Source organism: Heloderma suspectum, chromosome 3, assembly GCF_057233095.1.
Source record: "Heloderma suspectum isolate Gila_16-S chromosome 3, 16-S_ref, whole genome shotgun sequence".
NCBI lineage: Eukaryota > Metazoa > Chordata > Lepidosauria > Squamata > Helodermatidae > Heloderma > Heloderma suspectum.
This window is the reverse complement of record NC_139460.1, coordinates 252,742,052-252,758,569: the sequence shown is the minus strand read 5'-3', so window position 1 is coordinate 252,758,569 and position 16,518 is coordinate 252,742,052. Positions and strand designations below refer to the sequence as shown.

Below are 16,518 nucleotides of genomic sequence, written 5' to 3'. Positions count from 1 at the left end.
TAGAAATATAATAAATAAAAATCTCACAGGATTTTTGTGAGGTTGAACAAAATACTGTGCAGTAGGTTGGAAATGCATACAGAAGAAATAGTTGTGGCAGAAACAGCCTTGCTTGTGCATTCAGTGTGGAATGCAGAGAAAAACCCAACTTCTATATGCATGTACATCACTTATTCAGTGAATGGAGGCAGCATAATTTATGAATTGCCTCCACTGAAAACCTTGTGTTTGAGGTGACCTGAAAGCTCTGGCTTATGGTGGTGGTTTCATCTGTAATGGCTGATTCAGACCATTGTCATGTATGTGCAAGTATGAACTCATGAATGTAGCAGTAGAATTCATTTTATCTGGATTATTATCAGAACTCTGTGTAGGCACATCATTCATTGCTGATGGCCAGAGTGGAAAAAAAACATCCCTGTGGCAATTAATTCTGAAAAGAAATGTGCAGATTATGGTACACTGTAATTAACATAATTTGCACGCACACTGAAAAAGCCAAGCTGTGGCCATGGGTAGTACTTGTGCTCACGACATGATGTTCTCATATAGTATTCTTACTCAGGCTTCTTGTTGATCTCTAATAGGAAGCATCTTGAATTAGTTCCCGAAAAACAATGACTGGATGTTGAAATCATTAGAGGAGGTGGAGGGGGAAAGTGTATGTGGCGGTGTTTTAATGTGCCTTCTGGTTTGAACCCTCCCTAGCACATATGGTCACTGAATTTCCAAGTTTCTCTGCTACTATGGGCTGAATGAAAGCTGAAAAGATCAGGAATGCTCCAAGAGCTTTATCTGATGGATGTTGCCCACCCTTTGTCTACCTGATCCTTACATTTATGACTAGGTATGGATGTTATCTCAGGTCAGATAGAGGGGGAACTATGGGAAAATAGTGGGTTGACTTTTTTCACAATATATGGGGCAGATTGCTTGATTAATTCCTGTGGATGTGTCTTGTTAAAACGTACCATTCTTTTGGCAAGCATGGAGCACTATAATTTATGTGCCGAAGCAACTGAATTTGACCATATTTTCCCATTATCTTTTCATTCCTTATCTTCCCACTTTGGTTTTTCATCTGCAGTTTGGGGCCTAGAACAAAACAACGACATAAAGAGATTGTTTTATTTAATCCTGTTTTAACAATAACATTATATAATTTATGTATAGCTCTTACATTATGGCCAAGCATGAAGAGAAACTGGGACTTCTTGGCAGCCATTCTGATTTACAATCTGGCAGTGAGAGGAGCAGCCTGGTGGGCGCCTTGGTAGGCCTTTGTGGGTACAGTGATGTCTGTGGGTACCACATGTAGAGATCAGAAGTTTGCCATGCAAGGTGAATTCTGCTGACTGTTAGACAATGGTGAAACAATGCAACATACCAAGGCTGCTTCCAATGTCTGAGGGAATTCGGGTGGTGTTAACTTGGAAAACTGTCTGCGGAAGGCTGGTTTCATTTCAAAATACAGCTCAGAGTCCCATGTCTTTTCCTTACAGACGAGCTCACCTCCGCCTGTGTCTAGAACGTTTAAAAGTTCTGATACCACTAGGACCTGACTGCACCAGACACACGACCCTCGGGCTGCTTAACAAAGCCAAAGCACATATCAAGGTAAGAACTGCATCAGTTAGTGTTTTTCAAGGGCCGTGACATTATTACAATGTGAGATTTTTACAGTGCAATCCTATGCATGTTGACATGAAAGTAAGACCCACTGAGTTCAACTGGACTTTTCTCCCTATAAGCGTGCATAGGATTGCAGCCCTAGTTTGGTCTGCAAGGGAATCTGATGACTGTAGAGATTATTGACCTAACATTTGGAGTATAGTTACTTAAATACCATCCTTTAATTTTAAAGAGTTCTTTTAAGCTCCAGAATGTTGCAATTCCGTAAAACATAATGGTGAAAACCCACTAAGAATTTATCCTGCACCAAGACCATTGAAATAAATAGAAGTTGTGTGAGACTTGCGCAGCTTGGAAACCACTGGTGTCAATCCAACAAAAATGTTTCTTGTGAAAACCCCATTAATTTCAGTAGGGCTTGCACTAGAGATATTTTTATAGACTTATACCCATATGGACCCCCTAATATTAGAGTACTTAAGAAAGCATGACACAGACATCATCACAGGCCTCATTTTCATATTGCAAACCATCACAGAAAGATGGTTATGTCTAATGGGTTCTGTACAAGAGAGCCCACAGGCAGAAGTAGAAAGTTTTTTGCTCTCCGTCAGCCCTCCTTTTCCTGGTACTAAATTCAAGTATCTGACAAACTAACACCAAGATCAGGCGTATTCTGAATTAGTCTAAAATTTTATTGCTGTGATTCATTACTTCATTAATCATAATCTTTTAAAAACCCATAGTTTTAAAACAATTAAACCGGAGTTGTATCATATGAAATGATGCTGGTGGCATTATTTGTACATTATCGATCTTGAGTATATCAATACCATTGATACACTGCTAAGAAAGCAGGGTAGTAAATAAAAGGCTGAAATCCCAAGAATATTTGACAGTAATTCCCCTTGAAATGTTACATCCTTGACCAAAGAGTCTTTAATCTTCAAGGTGTTAACAAATTTGTTGAAACTATAAATAATTATAAGCTATAATAGTAGCAATAGTAGAGTTGGACAAAGGCTGTTTCAAAGTTGGGCTCATAGTCTTCAGAGACAAAGAAAGGGAAATCATAGAATTTGAGTTGGGCGGAATCAAAAAACCATGCCCAGCCCTCAGAAGCAAGGCAGGATCAGTGAAAAATCAGTCTCCAAGGGGCAGGCAACCAAGTGCCCTTCATATGTTTTGGACTACAACTAACTTCCCAAATCCCTAACCATTGGCTATATTGGCTGGGGCTCATGGGAATTGTAGTCCAAAACATATGGAGGGCACCAGGTTGCCTCCCTCTGTGACACAGATAGAGAGCCAGATGCTCAGATAAATAGCTCCAATTAACTACTACTACTAGTTGTTTGTTTGTTCGTTACATTTATATCCCGCCTTTCCTCCAAAGAGCCTAGGGCGGTGTATATGATCCTCCTTCTCTCCAGTTTATCCTCACAACAACCCTGTGAGGTAGGTTAGTCTGAGAGTCAGTGACTGGCTCATAGACACCCAGTGAGCTTCATGGCCAAGTGGGGACTAGAACCCAGATTTCCTGAGTCCCAGTTCAAGACTCTAACCACTACACCACACTGGTTCTCTTAAGCAAATCATGTAGCAAGGCCACATGCTACAGAGAGGCTGCTGTGTCCAAGGGTGATTTGCATGCATTAGGGCGCAATCCTGTTCAGATAGGCGGCCACCTCCGAACTCGGAGGCGACCACCTATCCAATGCAGGGCAGGAGAATCATGGAGGGGACTGTTCCCTCCGTGCTTCTCCTGCCCTGCATTTTCAGCTAGGCAGCCGATTGTGGCTGTGTAGCCATGGGAGGGCTGAGCGGGGGAGGAGGTTGCTGTATGACACATTGCATGTGTCATACAGGCATTTCCGCCCTCCCTGCCCCAGAATGCCTCCCGGAACACCCCTTTTCAGCCATTCCGCACTCCTCTTGCAAGTGCAGAGGATGGGGCTGTTCTGCACTGCCTCAGAGGCAGTGCGGAAGTGTGGGGAGGTCAGTTCTCTGGGAACCGACCTCGGAGCGTGGGCTCTGAGGTTGGTTCCTAGAAAACCAGATATCCTATGGCCATCTAGCCACTGTCTAGCGGCCATAGGATTGCTCCCTTAACTGCTTAAATCTACACAATTTTTAAAAAAATACCCTTTTAGTACGTATGGAAATTGAAATGGGAAAACAAGCACAGCAGCTGGTAACAAAACAAAAGACGAAAGAGCCAGACTATTTTAAAAAGCACAGCAGGTACCCTGGTCTGCAGCTTTTCTGACTCCTCTCCTGATGGTTTGCTTTAACAAAGGGTAGTGCCAGGCTCACAGGGATCAGGATGTGCTTAAACACATTGGAACAGCTCGGGCTTAACAAGGGAGGGGAACCCTGCTTCCTTAAATGGATGGCATTAGCCTGAGATGACTTTAGAGTTATGCAACATGCTGGCCATCAGGAAACCCTGTGCATTGGCCTGGTAAGGTTTGCCAGCTGCGATCAAAGGAGTCTGCAGTAGATTACATAAACCACTGTTCAAATAGGAAACTGCTTCGAAGAAATACCTAATAAACAAAATGGACACAGGCACACCAAATTCTTTACTTCTAATGCCATTTCCTCTTAAATAATCTGAATAGGGCTGGAAAGTTCCTGGGTTGGGGAACTAAGATCCACTGATGGAGCGAACTGGCAATGTATCGCTTGTTAATTAAATCCTACACTCAAGCTCCCTTTGATTTTGTCCATTTCATTACTTGTTAAAATCCTGACTGATATGCAAGCTGGTGGGCAGGGGGGCGTTGTTGTCGCCACTAGTCTGGTGCCATATGAGAGCATATTCATTTCAGATCTTAGTAACTGAGATGGAAAGACTTGTGTAGAAAACTGCTGGAGAACTCCTGAAAATGAGCTGGGTTGTCCTTTATCATGGCAGAAACTTGAAGAGGCTGACAGGAGAAGCCAGCATCAGCTTGAGAACCTGGAAAGAGAGCAAAGGTTCTTAAAGCGAAGACTGGAGCAGCTGCAGGGCTCTCCAGACGTAGAGCGAATACGAATGGACAGCACTGGATCAACCATTTCCTCAGACCGCTCTGATTCGGAGCGGGGTCAGTATCTGATCTGTGAATTTCCATCTCTGTCTAAATGTAATGATAGTAAAGTCAATGTTTTTGACTCTCATTCAACACATCCCTTCTTCTCCTTCGTGCCGCAAGTAGGTTTAATTTGGTTCAACTGTCGAGGCAGCTTGGCTTCCCAGACGTCTTGAACATTGTCTATTCTTGTGCTACAATTTCCCCTTAAACAGGGTTCACAGGTGGAGTCAGATGAGGATGGTTCCAGATACCACTGTTACCCCACGCTGCTCTCTACCACAGATGAACTGTAGCTGTACAGCATCCTTCCCCGATCTGGTACCTTCCAGATGTGTTGGAGTGCAACTCCATCATTCCCAGTCAGCATGGGCATTGGCCATAATGACTGGGAATGCTAGGAGTTGCACTCCAACATATCTGGAAGGTACCAGATCAGGGAAGGATGCTGTACAGTATTATCTCTGGATTCTCCCCACCTTACCTTTCACTTGGTCCGGTTTCATACAGAAACTATCTGGAGGTATGAAACATAGAGTGCTTCCAGATGGATGGCTCTTAGTGCTACCAATCCAGAGGCATTGTCTGCCATTTATTGTGCAGCTATTCTGTCTTTCCTTTTTTTAATGGATTTTCTCAAGTAAGAAAAAAGCTTGTACAAGCAGTGGAAAAACATGGATTATAAATGGAAGACAGCGTCATATAGACCCTATGTAAAATTCTGTGAATGAGGTGGGACAATTGCACAATAAAAACCTAATCTGTGAGCACTCACACTTCAGCTAAAGGTATGGGCTTTTAAACTCCATTGATTTTTCAAAGGTGCGTTGGAGTACTTAACTCTCTCCCACTGAAATTGGTAGAGCTTAAAGTTGCTGAACTTTGGTCTGTGGCCACATTTGCAGTTCTCACCGTGTATGTTGTGTCTGTACAGACAAGGTACAGACAATTTACCATAGTGCACATATATGTCCACTTGGAATAAGCTAGTCATCTGTATTTTCTTGCCAAATAAGGAGAATCTCAACACACGTCTGCACCTGATGAGAAATCTAAGCACAGTGGTAAGATTCACCTCACTGTTTGTAGGACAGTAGAGACAACCAATATATGTACACTGACAAGTTGCCACTTGGTAAATGGTCATTTATGTTTATCCTCCATTTGAACCCCTGGTGATAGTGAAATAGAGACCCATGCCGAGATGTATTTCTGCTTTCCTCTGTAATCATGAGCAACTGCAGAACACCTGGGAGTGCGCTAAGACCCATGTATGGCAGAAACCATAATTTTAAAAAGTGTTTGAACAGATACTATGAATACATGAATGACATCACGAAGATGTCACAACTCTTATATGTCATATATGACATTGGAAAGCAGCTTTATCTAGGAAGATTACTTTGATCAGTTAAGGGCACAATCCTATGCATGTTTAGACAGAAAAAAGTCCTACAGCTCCCAGCATGGCTGGGATGTCTAACATGTATAGGATTGTGCCCTAATACAATTAAACTTAGACCTAGACTTTCTTCAGCTCTTACCCATATATGTTGACATGGAGGATAATAAAATATCCTGTCCCAAGTCATTGTGTCTGTACAGTACAGTAAGTAGAAGTGTGTGTGTGTCTGTGTGTTTGGGAGAGAGTGGTGAACAGTAGGAAGTTCAATTAATCCCTTAGAATCTTTTGAAATGCTCAGAAATCAAATTAGTAATTTTTGTCTACAGTATAAGACCCTAGTTAATATAAACTTGTAACTCTAGATTGGAATTCTGCACCTGGCATAACTATTATTTTTAACCTGAATTCTACATGCCTTAACCATCTTCAAGAATTCACAGAAGTGAAGGTGTTTTGAGATTCTCCTTGTTAATATTACTAGTTGTGTGTAGACATACCCTTAGAATAATGCTGGTATAGTTCATCCCCATCTCTACATCCCAAAGGACACGTTGTTTTAGATGAATATGTTCCTCCAAGGTGACTCCAGAGTTGAGAACATTTTGTTAGATTATGTTTTCCCCTAGATGTCCCTGTTTATCCTCTGCGGGTGTTGAGGCAGTGTGCTTGATGAACCAAAGCAGTATCTGTTGTTTTTTTGGCATGGCATACATAATGTGTCATGCAGGGTTTGATCCAAAATCTGGATTAGAATGTTCTCTTCTGGAGGTTTTAAATGTCTAGACCTCATAGTAGGAGAGAGGGACTTGTAAATATAGGGACACTGTCTGAGCCAGTTCAAACATTCAGAAAATGTTCTAGCCTTTAAGTGCTAGCTTTCTGTGTGCTGGATATGTGTGTTTTTATCTGCTTAGCATTCCAATGTGAGGTCTCCCCACCTGCAATTTGAAGTGATACAGTCCCATACTTTGTTCTGTGCTTTCTCAGAGTGTTTAAATTGGTCTCTGATTCCAAACTTATTCTGTACTAAGCATCTATTGGTCAAGAGGGCTGAAGCTCTCCCCAGCTTCCTACCCATTCCACAAATGACCCTAGTGGTCCATGTTTTCCTTCCCTCAACCTTATTTGCCTTTGCAAATTTAATCTCTGAAAGCCCAAATATTTAGAATAAATTCTGCAAATTAAGCAAGGCTCTGCCAATTGACTTGTATTATTTATTCAAAGCATGGAATGTGATGGTGTGTGCATACAACTTGTATAGTATGATTAATTTAATTGCAACAAAGCTCCCTCAATATGAATTGAGAAATGGTAGTCTATATTCAGGGGTGGTGAGATTTCAAGTTTAGGATATTGCATTGGTAACTCTCAATTTAACGCAAGGCTAGGATGCTAGATGCAAATGTTCTATCCTTAGCTAGCAACTGAAATAATCTAATCAAGAGCCTTCTAATCGAAATGACTGAAAATGCTCCATTTAAATAGTTGTGCAGTCATAAACTGTTTAATCTAGGCTTCGTCTTCCTTAGAGTAGACCCATTGATATCAGTGGGATGCAAGTTAGTCATGACGAAGTCTGGATCCACCCTTATGTTTCTCCTTCCCTGGCTCTAGAGCACTCACCAAAAATTAAACGTTAATCCAAAATCTGTTTAATTGGGAGTCCAGATCAGCTGGCACCAAAAAGTCTGTAATAATTTCTTTAAAATATTGAATAATATACTGAGGCAGTTTCCTACCTTCTGCTTTCCTTTTCCCAATAAAAACTCACTGATGGAGCTAGAACAACACTGGGTTCTTCATCTTTTGGCAATTCTAAATGAGCAGTGAATGTGCCTCTGACACTAACCTGGGGATCTTCCATCTTTTGCAGAAGAAATTGAAGTGGATGTGGAAAGCACAGAGTTCTCCCATGGAGACGTGGATGATATCAGCACAACCAGTACGAGTGACATTGATGACCACAGCAGCTTGCAGAGCATTGGGAGTGATGAGGGTTACTCCAGTGCTAGCGTCAAGCTCTCCTTCACTTCCTAGAGCATGGTGCTAGGGCAGAGCAGCTGATTTCTTTGGGGCAATTGAAGTTCACACAGCAGAGCTCTTAAGATACAGTATTTTCCTTCTCCCAACCAAACTTCAACAGCTATGCTTGGACAGACACAACTCTAGAATAGCTCCATGGGTCCACAGGAGGGTAGGAACTTAACAGGAGAGCCAACCAGTCTCCATACTGTCATGGTCCAGAATCCTGACTTAAGTGTTGAACCCATAGCTATTTTGAGGTCTGAGACAGCACTCCAGGTGCGTACAGCTGGACTGAGATTTGGCCATGAATAGTGGATAGCTTTGGTTCGAGATTTTTTGATCGGATGGGATCTTGGCTATTCAGGCTCTGATTCGTTCTTAATTGGTCACAATTCCTGAGAAATTATCTTTTTTATCCTTCAAACTTAACAAACTTGTTAAGGCCCTTTGTGGTGCTAATAATAAATAAAAAAAAGTTTGTCCAATAACAATAATCTAGCATACATGGGATAGACATGTGTTGGTCCCAAATTATGGGACAAAGCAGCCAAGGTAATAGCTTGTTGGATCAGCCTCTCCCGATGAGTTTGCACAATATTCTGAACTACAAAGCTTTGTTTTGCAGGCTCCTTAAAATTTCACCACTCTGTTTAAGCATCTTTTTTTCCTTAAGAGAACAATGAAGTTGGGCAGTTTTTGTGTACTCTCACCAGCAGAAGCTAGTCCAATCAACGCCTTCTACCCACAGGGTTTCTCCAGCCAGCTTTGATCATTATTACATAATAACAAGAATAGCAAAAAGCTCTGCTCGCGCCCTGCGAAAGAAAGGTGCTGCAAACCTGGAAGCAATTCCCATTCAGCTCAACTTTCCGCTGGACATTGTTTCAAGGCAAGAGCTTGTGCCACATGATTTAGCACTAGAGTATTGAGCTGTAACATACCAGCACACAGCACAACTGCTCTCTGGATTGAATGGCTACGGCAGTAACTCCCTGTCTAGAATGATACTCGCGACACAGAGAGCAAGAAACAGACAGACAAGTCCATAAAAGAAATGATGGGGTGCAGGAAAGGCACAGCCTCTATTCTGAGCCACAATGACCTTTTTCTTTTGCAAATTATTTTGATAAATGTTTGTAAAAGTTGTTTGAGTGAGAGAACCTACACGCGACAATGTCTTTTTAGAACTCCTAGGCATGATTCTGCAAATGTCTTTTATAATTAACACCAATGGAAAGGGACCTGTTTTTCCGCTGCCATGCACAAAAGGAACAGGGACTCTCCTCGGGTTTTATGGCTCTTCCTTTTGGTTTCCTTTTTGGACACCCTTTGCAAACTTTGCCACCTGGATCCCTACCATAGTCATGGGTCCATAGCTTACATAGCCCATGATTCACTGTAACAGTCTGCCAGCATGGTTTTCCAGGGGACCCCTCCAGTTCCCCCTGAACAGGAACTGTTGCTGTTGTCTTGCTGTTAACAAGATAAGATTGTATCCAATGTTTTTATCATTTTTCTTTTGAGATGAGCTTTCTAACCTGCACTTTGAGGTCTTTGCTTTTCCTTTAAGCTTTTTAACCACAAGGATTCTTATTATTCTTCCTTTACCAAGTTTAAACTTTACCTTTTGGGTTTTTTTTTTTTTTTAAATAGACCTCATTTATGACACTTGTTTGAGACTTTTAAGTAATTTGCCTACCCCCTAATTACTAAGGGAAAAAAAAGAAAAAAAAGAAAAAATGCTTTATAAAACTCATAACTTATTGCTGATTATAATTACGGAGTTGTTAATTTCAGTCCTGTAGATTTTTAATTTTATTATTTTTAGATAGGGCTGGGCAACAAAAATAAAAAAGACAAAATAAAAAAACAAGGTAACCTCATTTAGCAGTGCAGTGGAATTGTGTTTAAATGTTAGCATATGGTTCTGCTTAATAGTAGCACTTTAACACCATTAAACATTTCTGTATCTGAAACACACTGTGTTCTGCCATTTTGGTCACTCATGAGACTTTAGAATACCCATGTTGTTTGTGCCTGGACATTCGTTTTTCTTTTATTTTCAGCCTTTTGGCCATGTGATTAGATGACCCCAAATGACTTCTCATTTAGATCTTGTCTCAGTACTAATATGCTGCGTGTGTGTTTAAACTCGCATATGTTATCCATTCACCCCAGAGCTATTACTGTGTCATATAATTCAAGACACACTTGTAGAACCTCTGTCATGAAATAGAAGCATAACCCCACCAGGGTTATAGTATGTTCATAGCTGGGGTTTTGACTTTTCTATTTATTAAAGCCTGGATGCACTGTTGTTATATACATCCATCTCCCTATTGTGACCATATAGGAGATTCTGGTTAACTGCATGTGGTAATCTCTCCCTCTAGTGGCTGGAATAAGAACTCATTAGTTGTAGTTAATGGGAGTTAAACTTTCAGCTGAACCAGTAGGAACTGTTTTTATAGTACTAAGGTCTGTTAATTTGGCCCATTAATCTGTGTGTGTAAAGCTATGGTGTCTCAGCACGCTTCTAATGAGAACTCAAATGAGTAACATTCCAGTACTGAGTTGTATTAGCAGCGATGGCTAGTGATTTCACATATCACAAAATCAGCTAATATGGATATTCTTTAGGCCTGTTTGTGTGTGGAGGCAATTGCTCATGTAGCAGAGCACATGCTTTGTATGTGAAAGGACCCGAATTCAAAGTCTATCAGCTCCAGTTGAAAAACAACTTCAGGTTGGAGGGCTGGGAAACCTTTGCCTGAGAGCTTGGAAGGCTGCATCCCAGAATAGGCACTATTGGGCTACACTGAATGTTGGTTCTTTATTGTGTCAAGATCATGTAATAGCGATTACTCCAGGGGCGGGGGATAACTTCCACCAAATTCCACACCCATCCCAGTATCACTTCTGGAGTCCTTGCAATACTTGTGCAAAATCACATTGCCCTTGGCTCCATAAGGCATGTAGTAGTGCATTTCTCTCAGTCAAATGTCAATAGATATACCAGGTTGAATCTCTGTATTGGCATGCTATCCATTCTGTCTTAGAGGAGGGTTATATCTGTGCAACGTGCACTGAGTAGCATATTCTATAGCAAACTATTCATACTTTATTACCAGAAATTAGACCAAACTTCTCTATAGCATCTAGAAAATCTTTGAATGAAACCATATTCTCCATTGAAATACCTTTTTTGGAATTTCCGCCTGTTCCTTACCACACTTGAGATACAATAAAAAGTATCTCTTTCCTCTACAAAAAACTGGATTCTGCTTTGCAACACTCTCCTATGCATGCTTATTCAGAAGTCCTACTATGTTTAATGGGGCATATTCCCAGGTAAGTATGCATAAGTTTGCAACCTTAAGGCCAAATGAGCTGAGGTTAAATGCAGCTTTGCATTTAAAGCACAGGTTTTTAAAAATGCCAATAGCATGGGGGGGGGGGGCCCTCAAAATTGCTGGAGAGAACATTTAACCCTTTCCTCCCATAGTGCAGTCCTGAGTAAAATCTCAAGGTGACATTTGCTTGGAGGAAAATCTGCCATTGGTGCCAATTCCAAAATTGCTAAAAACCATTCTCATGAGAGTAGCACCAGTCCTTCAGTGACTGGGAAATTCTATTATCCTAAAGGTGAACAAATATAAAAGTGTAATCAGCCCAGAATAGGTGTTCTGACCTCATCTGCAAGTGTATTGATATGCAAGATGCTCTAAGAAGTAAATGAGCCCAGGTTTGTCCTCTTTGTCTTGGCAAAACCTCTTATTTCAGATATTTGTTACCACTAATGCTTGCATAAGTAGTGCCTAGAGTGGGTCTGTAAATTATAATGAACAGCAAAATCAGATGCAGGAGTGCATTTATACTTGTTTTCTTCTGCTTGATTTAACATCTGAAAAGTGAACCTGCATCCCAAGGAAGTATGAACACATGAAGCTCATTTATGCTGAGTTGGACTATAGCCCATGCCATTTCTTCTCTATTAGGTCACGCTGTTTCCTAACCCTGCTTCATGAGAGCCGTTTGGTTGGAAATGCCAGGGATTGAACCAGAATGTTTTGCGTGCAAATAATATGCCCTTCTGAGCTATGGGCCCTGCCCCAAGTTCCTTTTTTTAAATGTGATAGAAAATGGAAGCAGCTGCATATTCATGGCCACTTTCCTTGTATGATGCCACTGGTCTGCTTTTAACTTTAGCCTCATTCCATATGATGGGACTCTGTGACTTATGGCCTAGTGTTGCACTTCAATTCTAGGGTATTACGACCTGTGCTAGAGGAAGGGGCTAAAACAACTAGTAATTTAAATGAATGATTCACAGAACCTTCCTGGGTTGTTAGTTCATCTTTACTTGTCAGCCTTCATGTACAGAAAGAGCTGAAAGTTTAGTTCTGTTAGTAGGTGGCTAATTGCTCATACAGCACAACAACGGAAACAGGGTATGATTACTTCTGTAAGTTAAAGAAAACAGAGAAACAATTGGAAGAGTAATTTCCAGAAGCAGGAACAGTTAAGATTCCATGGGCCCTTGTCAGATCAAACCTTAGGAGAATCTGGCAAACAGAGCAACAGTCAATGGAAAGTAACGATAGTCAAATTCACTTTTTCACTCTTCTCCCATCCTTGCCCATTCTACAGACTAATATTTGTCTATCTCTTCCACTTATCCAATACTACACCTGTCATCATTACACTACTGTAAAGTTTCAAATGATGAGAAAATACTTCGCACATGCTCCTTCACTTCTACATACTGAGATTACATGAGAAGGAACACAGAAGATAAAACGGATCAACTTTTCAAGAACGTTTCACTTTTCCTTGCCGTAGCCATGTTGCCAAGATAAATTCCCTAATTGTACCATACTGAAGGTACCCATTATTACTGTTTGGACGAGAGGGTACATATGATGGGGTGTTTAGAACCCTTGGGGGTATTTTAGTCTAAGAAATACTAAATATTCCTATAACTGAAACAAGGAAAAGTTGTGTATGTTTGATTATAAGCAGCAAGAACACAAATATACTAATATAGGTGTGAATGACAGTAAGTACTCAAGCTTAAGGTAATAGCAGCTAGGAGTGCCTCACCTAAGATCACTATGCACTACTTCCTCATACATCAGATACCTCTAGCATCTATGTAGTTTCCTCCCCTAGCACTACTTGTAGCACAATACAATTTAGGTTTTATTACTCAACTACCATTGCACATGGTAGATCCTGCCTCCATGAAGGGAAGACAGGATTAGATAACATCTCAGGGCCAATTCACATGATTGCAGGCAGCATCCAATGGTGTCATTCACAAACTCAAATAGCAGAGCTCCATCAAATATTTGTTGCACAAATGCATTGGGCTAGCAGAGCACCTCACCCACTCTCCTGAAAGTGGTTGTGCAACCTCTTGCGCAAGCAGAACCTAGCTGGATTCCCCCTTGCACATAGTTCAGAACCTAGTTTCTGCTAGCACAACGTCACTTGCCCTAGCAGAATGACTCCATTCGATACTGCCTAAAGTATACTGCCTGTAAAAATAATTGCGTATGCATTCTACACTGGCCAAACCCTAAACTCATTACCAAAGGATCCAGCTTTAAGCAAGTGTTACAAAACTGGATGCTAAAAGTTGAATCCTGCCTGTGTCGTTGGATGTACAAGACTAGCTAGCAATTAGCTGAGAAACAGCCTGTGCAGAATTTTCCAGGGTCTACTACCATGAGCCTGCTGTGTGTATGAATCAGCCTTCACCTCCTTTTCTACATTCTGTACATTTATGACTAGTCATGATGAGGCAAATAAAGACAAGCATGATGAAGTCCTATGATTGCAAAGGACTCCAGAATGCGGCATTAGATTGTGGCTAAAAGCTCCCTTCAATCAAAAATGAACTTCACATATATGAGAAATGAAAAGCAACCCACAGTATTTACACAGTTGTTGCAGAAGTGCTGAATAGCAGTAAAGTCAATTACTGACTCCAACAGAGAAGGGAATGAAAGGATTATTGCAGGCAACATTTTGTAGAATGAAGATACTAGTCAAATATTTAAGTCCTATTAGAGACTTTACATAACAGACAAGTGCTCCCAACACACAGCAAAGCATTGCATGTCAGGAAGCTGAAGGTCAGTGTATGCCCATCTCCATACTAGCTTCAGCTGTCCCCTAGGGAAAGACAACATTGTACAGCATGAAGCTCCAATGGACAGTAACCAGGGAATGTATTCAGGCAGGTGTGTTTCTTACATAATAGCTTGTTGGTTGTGTTAAACTGCTAGAACAGTTTAAGCCCCATTTTAATGAAATACTTGTCAACTGAATATAAGCTAACACTTAGCATATATAAAATGCCTTACCCATTATTTAAAAAAAAAAAAATATTTCAAATTGAGCCCAAATGATAGTAAGGTAGAGTTACTTGGCAGAGAAAATGTGCTTCTCTGGAATACGTGCTTTTGTTGGAATAAGCTGGTTCCTGTATTCAACACATACTGACATGCTAAATGCATTCACTTATATTTCAAAATCACAACACCTGGTATTAAAAAACCCTTCCTTGCATTTTTTCCAGCAACCATACTGTCATGCTGTATAGCTCTTGGATTTTAATAGGTCAGTCTTACTAAACTGTAGTATATAAACAAATCCTGTTAGTGCTGTTGAAGTCTAGCTATAGCAGAATGCAAAGAAAATTAGGATTTTAGCATGACATCTCAGTTTGGAAATCCCAACATGTTTTCTTTATCCTTAGTCTTCTGAAGCTTCTATTACTTTGCTATTTGAAAAAGAAAGGAATTAATGAAACTGCAGTGTAACCTTCCTAGGTTTTAGATTCACAGCTATTATATTCTGACATAAAATGCAGCCATTCTGTTATGATGTAAAGTAAATACAGTACAGGATTTAAAAACACAGTAAGTACATTTTCTCTCCTCTTATCACATTAGCCAGTATCTGATGCACAAATTAGTCTTGCGCTGTTACAATTTTCCCCAGCTGTTTTAAAAACAAAAAACTTACCAGCAAGTCTCTTTCAGTATTTACTGATTTATGTGTTTCTTTTGCAATTTGTGTATTAAAAGGGGAATCATATGTACTGTGCTATGTTTCTATGTAGTGATACTGTATTGGTCTAGGAATGCAATTCCAAGTCAGAACAGATATGTTTGACAAATATTTTTCTAATATGTACATAGCTCAGTGCAAGCTTACTTTTAAGATTTCTGCTATCACTACTTGGTCTCCTCTGAACTTTCCTGAACTTTGGTGCAGCTACTATATTGGTGCTGTAGCCAACGACTACTTTGAGGAACGGAAAGACACAAAACAAAAAATCCCAACCAATCCTTGATTGGTGCTCCGACTGATTAGTGCCAGTCTTTTACAAAAATACTGAAATGCTGACCACGGCTCTATTTGTAATGGTGCAGGGATGGTGCTGACAAAGATGTTGCATTTTTCATCATTGTAAACATTATTATTTTGTTTGTGACCATCTATATTAATTTGTTTAAGATATACAATAAATTTTATGGAGTTTTATTTCTAGTAAGATTGTGTTATCTTCCTCTCTTCCCACATCAGTAATGCAAAAAGCTAGCTACAAATGTAACTCTGAACACAGCCCTTCATTAAATAGCGGTTGTCCAAGTACAGTCCTCAAACTGCTTTAAGGACTGGTTCTATCTACATTGATCAGAAGCTTATGCGGGCTCTGCACTTTGCAACCCGGTGTTCCATGTACGTGAACATGCCTCCTGTTGCTGTATCACAACAATGGCGCCCCCATGTAAAATACAAGGCTGCTGTTTTCCCTGGGTGTGTGAAACTGGTTGCATATTTCTTTGGATCCTCCTACTGAATTCAGGTCATGTCTGCTCTTTACCAGGAACTCCACCTTGAAAAAAAGCTTATCCAGTCACAAAATATGGTTGAATACAAGATTGCTCTGGCAGTTTTGTTTGCTCTAGATCCAGAAATTCAGAATACAGCCAAACTATTTCCAGGACAACTGAAGATCCTGCCTTGATATGCTCATTTTCATGATAGCTTAACAGTCACCAACTGCATAAGCAGCAGCATTTCTGCATAAAAGTATGATACCCCTATAGCCAGGTTTGACTAAGTAACATTTTTTTCAATAAGATTTTGACTTTCAAACTCTACAGCCTGTTCTTCCTTGCTTCCTACAGCTTCCGTTTTTTTTTAACAGTATTGTGTCATTTCATACCAGAATTTTAAAAATCTTTCACATTTTAAATTTGGGGGGGACATAGCCAAGAGATTTTGAACATTTTATTTTAATAAAAGTTAAACATACAAAACTGAAATCAACACAGTCATAAAAATTACCTCCTCCTGTTG

At 40.4% G+C, this 16,518-nt stretch overlaps 1 protein-coding gene across 6 annotated transcripts in view; it reads left to right on the top strand.

Moving 5' to 3' along the window:
• Positions 1–10,119, top strand: part of MXI1 (MAX interactor 1, dimerization protein) — an 89,812-nt gene extending 79,693 nt beyond the window's left edge. For 4 of the 6 annotated variants that reach the window (XM_084846286.1, XM_084846285.1, XM_084846289.1 and 1 more), the window contains 3 exons: positions 1,503–1,617; positions 4,553–4,724; positions 7,988–10,119. In XM_084846286.1, coding sequence (XP_084702412.1) covers positions 1,503–1,617; positions 4,553–4,724; positions 7,988–8,151 — 451 coding nt within the window. In that variant the 3' untranslated portion in view covers positions 8,152–10,119. The remainder of the gene's footprint in view (positions 1–1,502; positions 1,618–4,552; positions 4,725–7,987) is intronic. The other 2 variants (XM_084846287.1, XM_084846290.1) reach the window with 1 other exon arrangement.
• Positions 10,120–16,518: the final 6,399 nt, after the last annotated feature.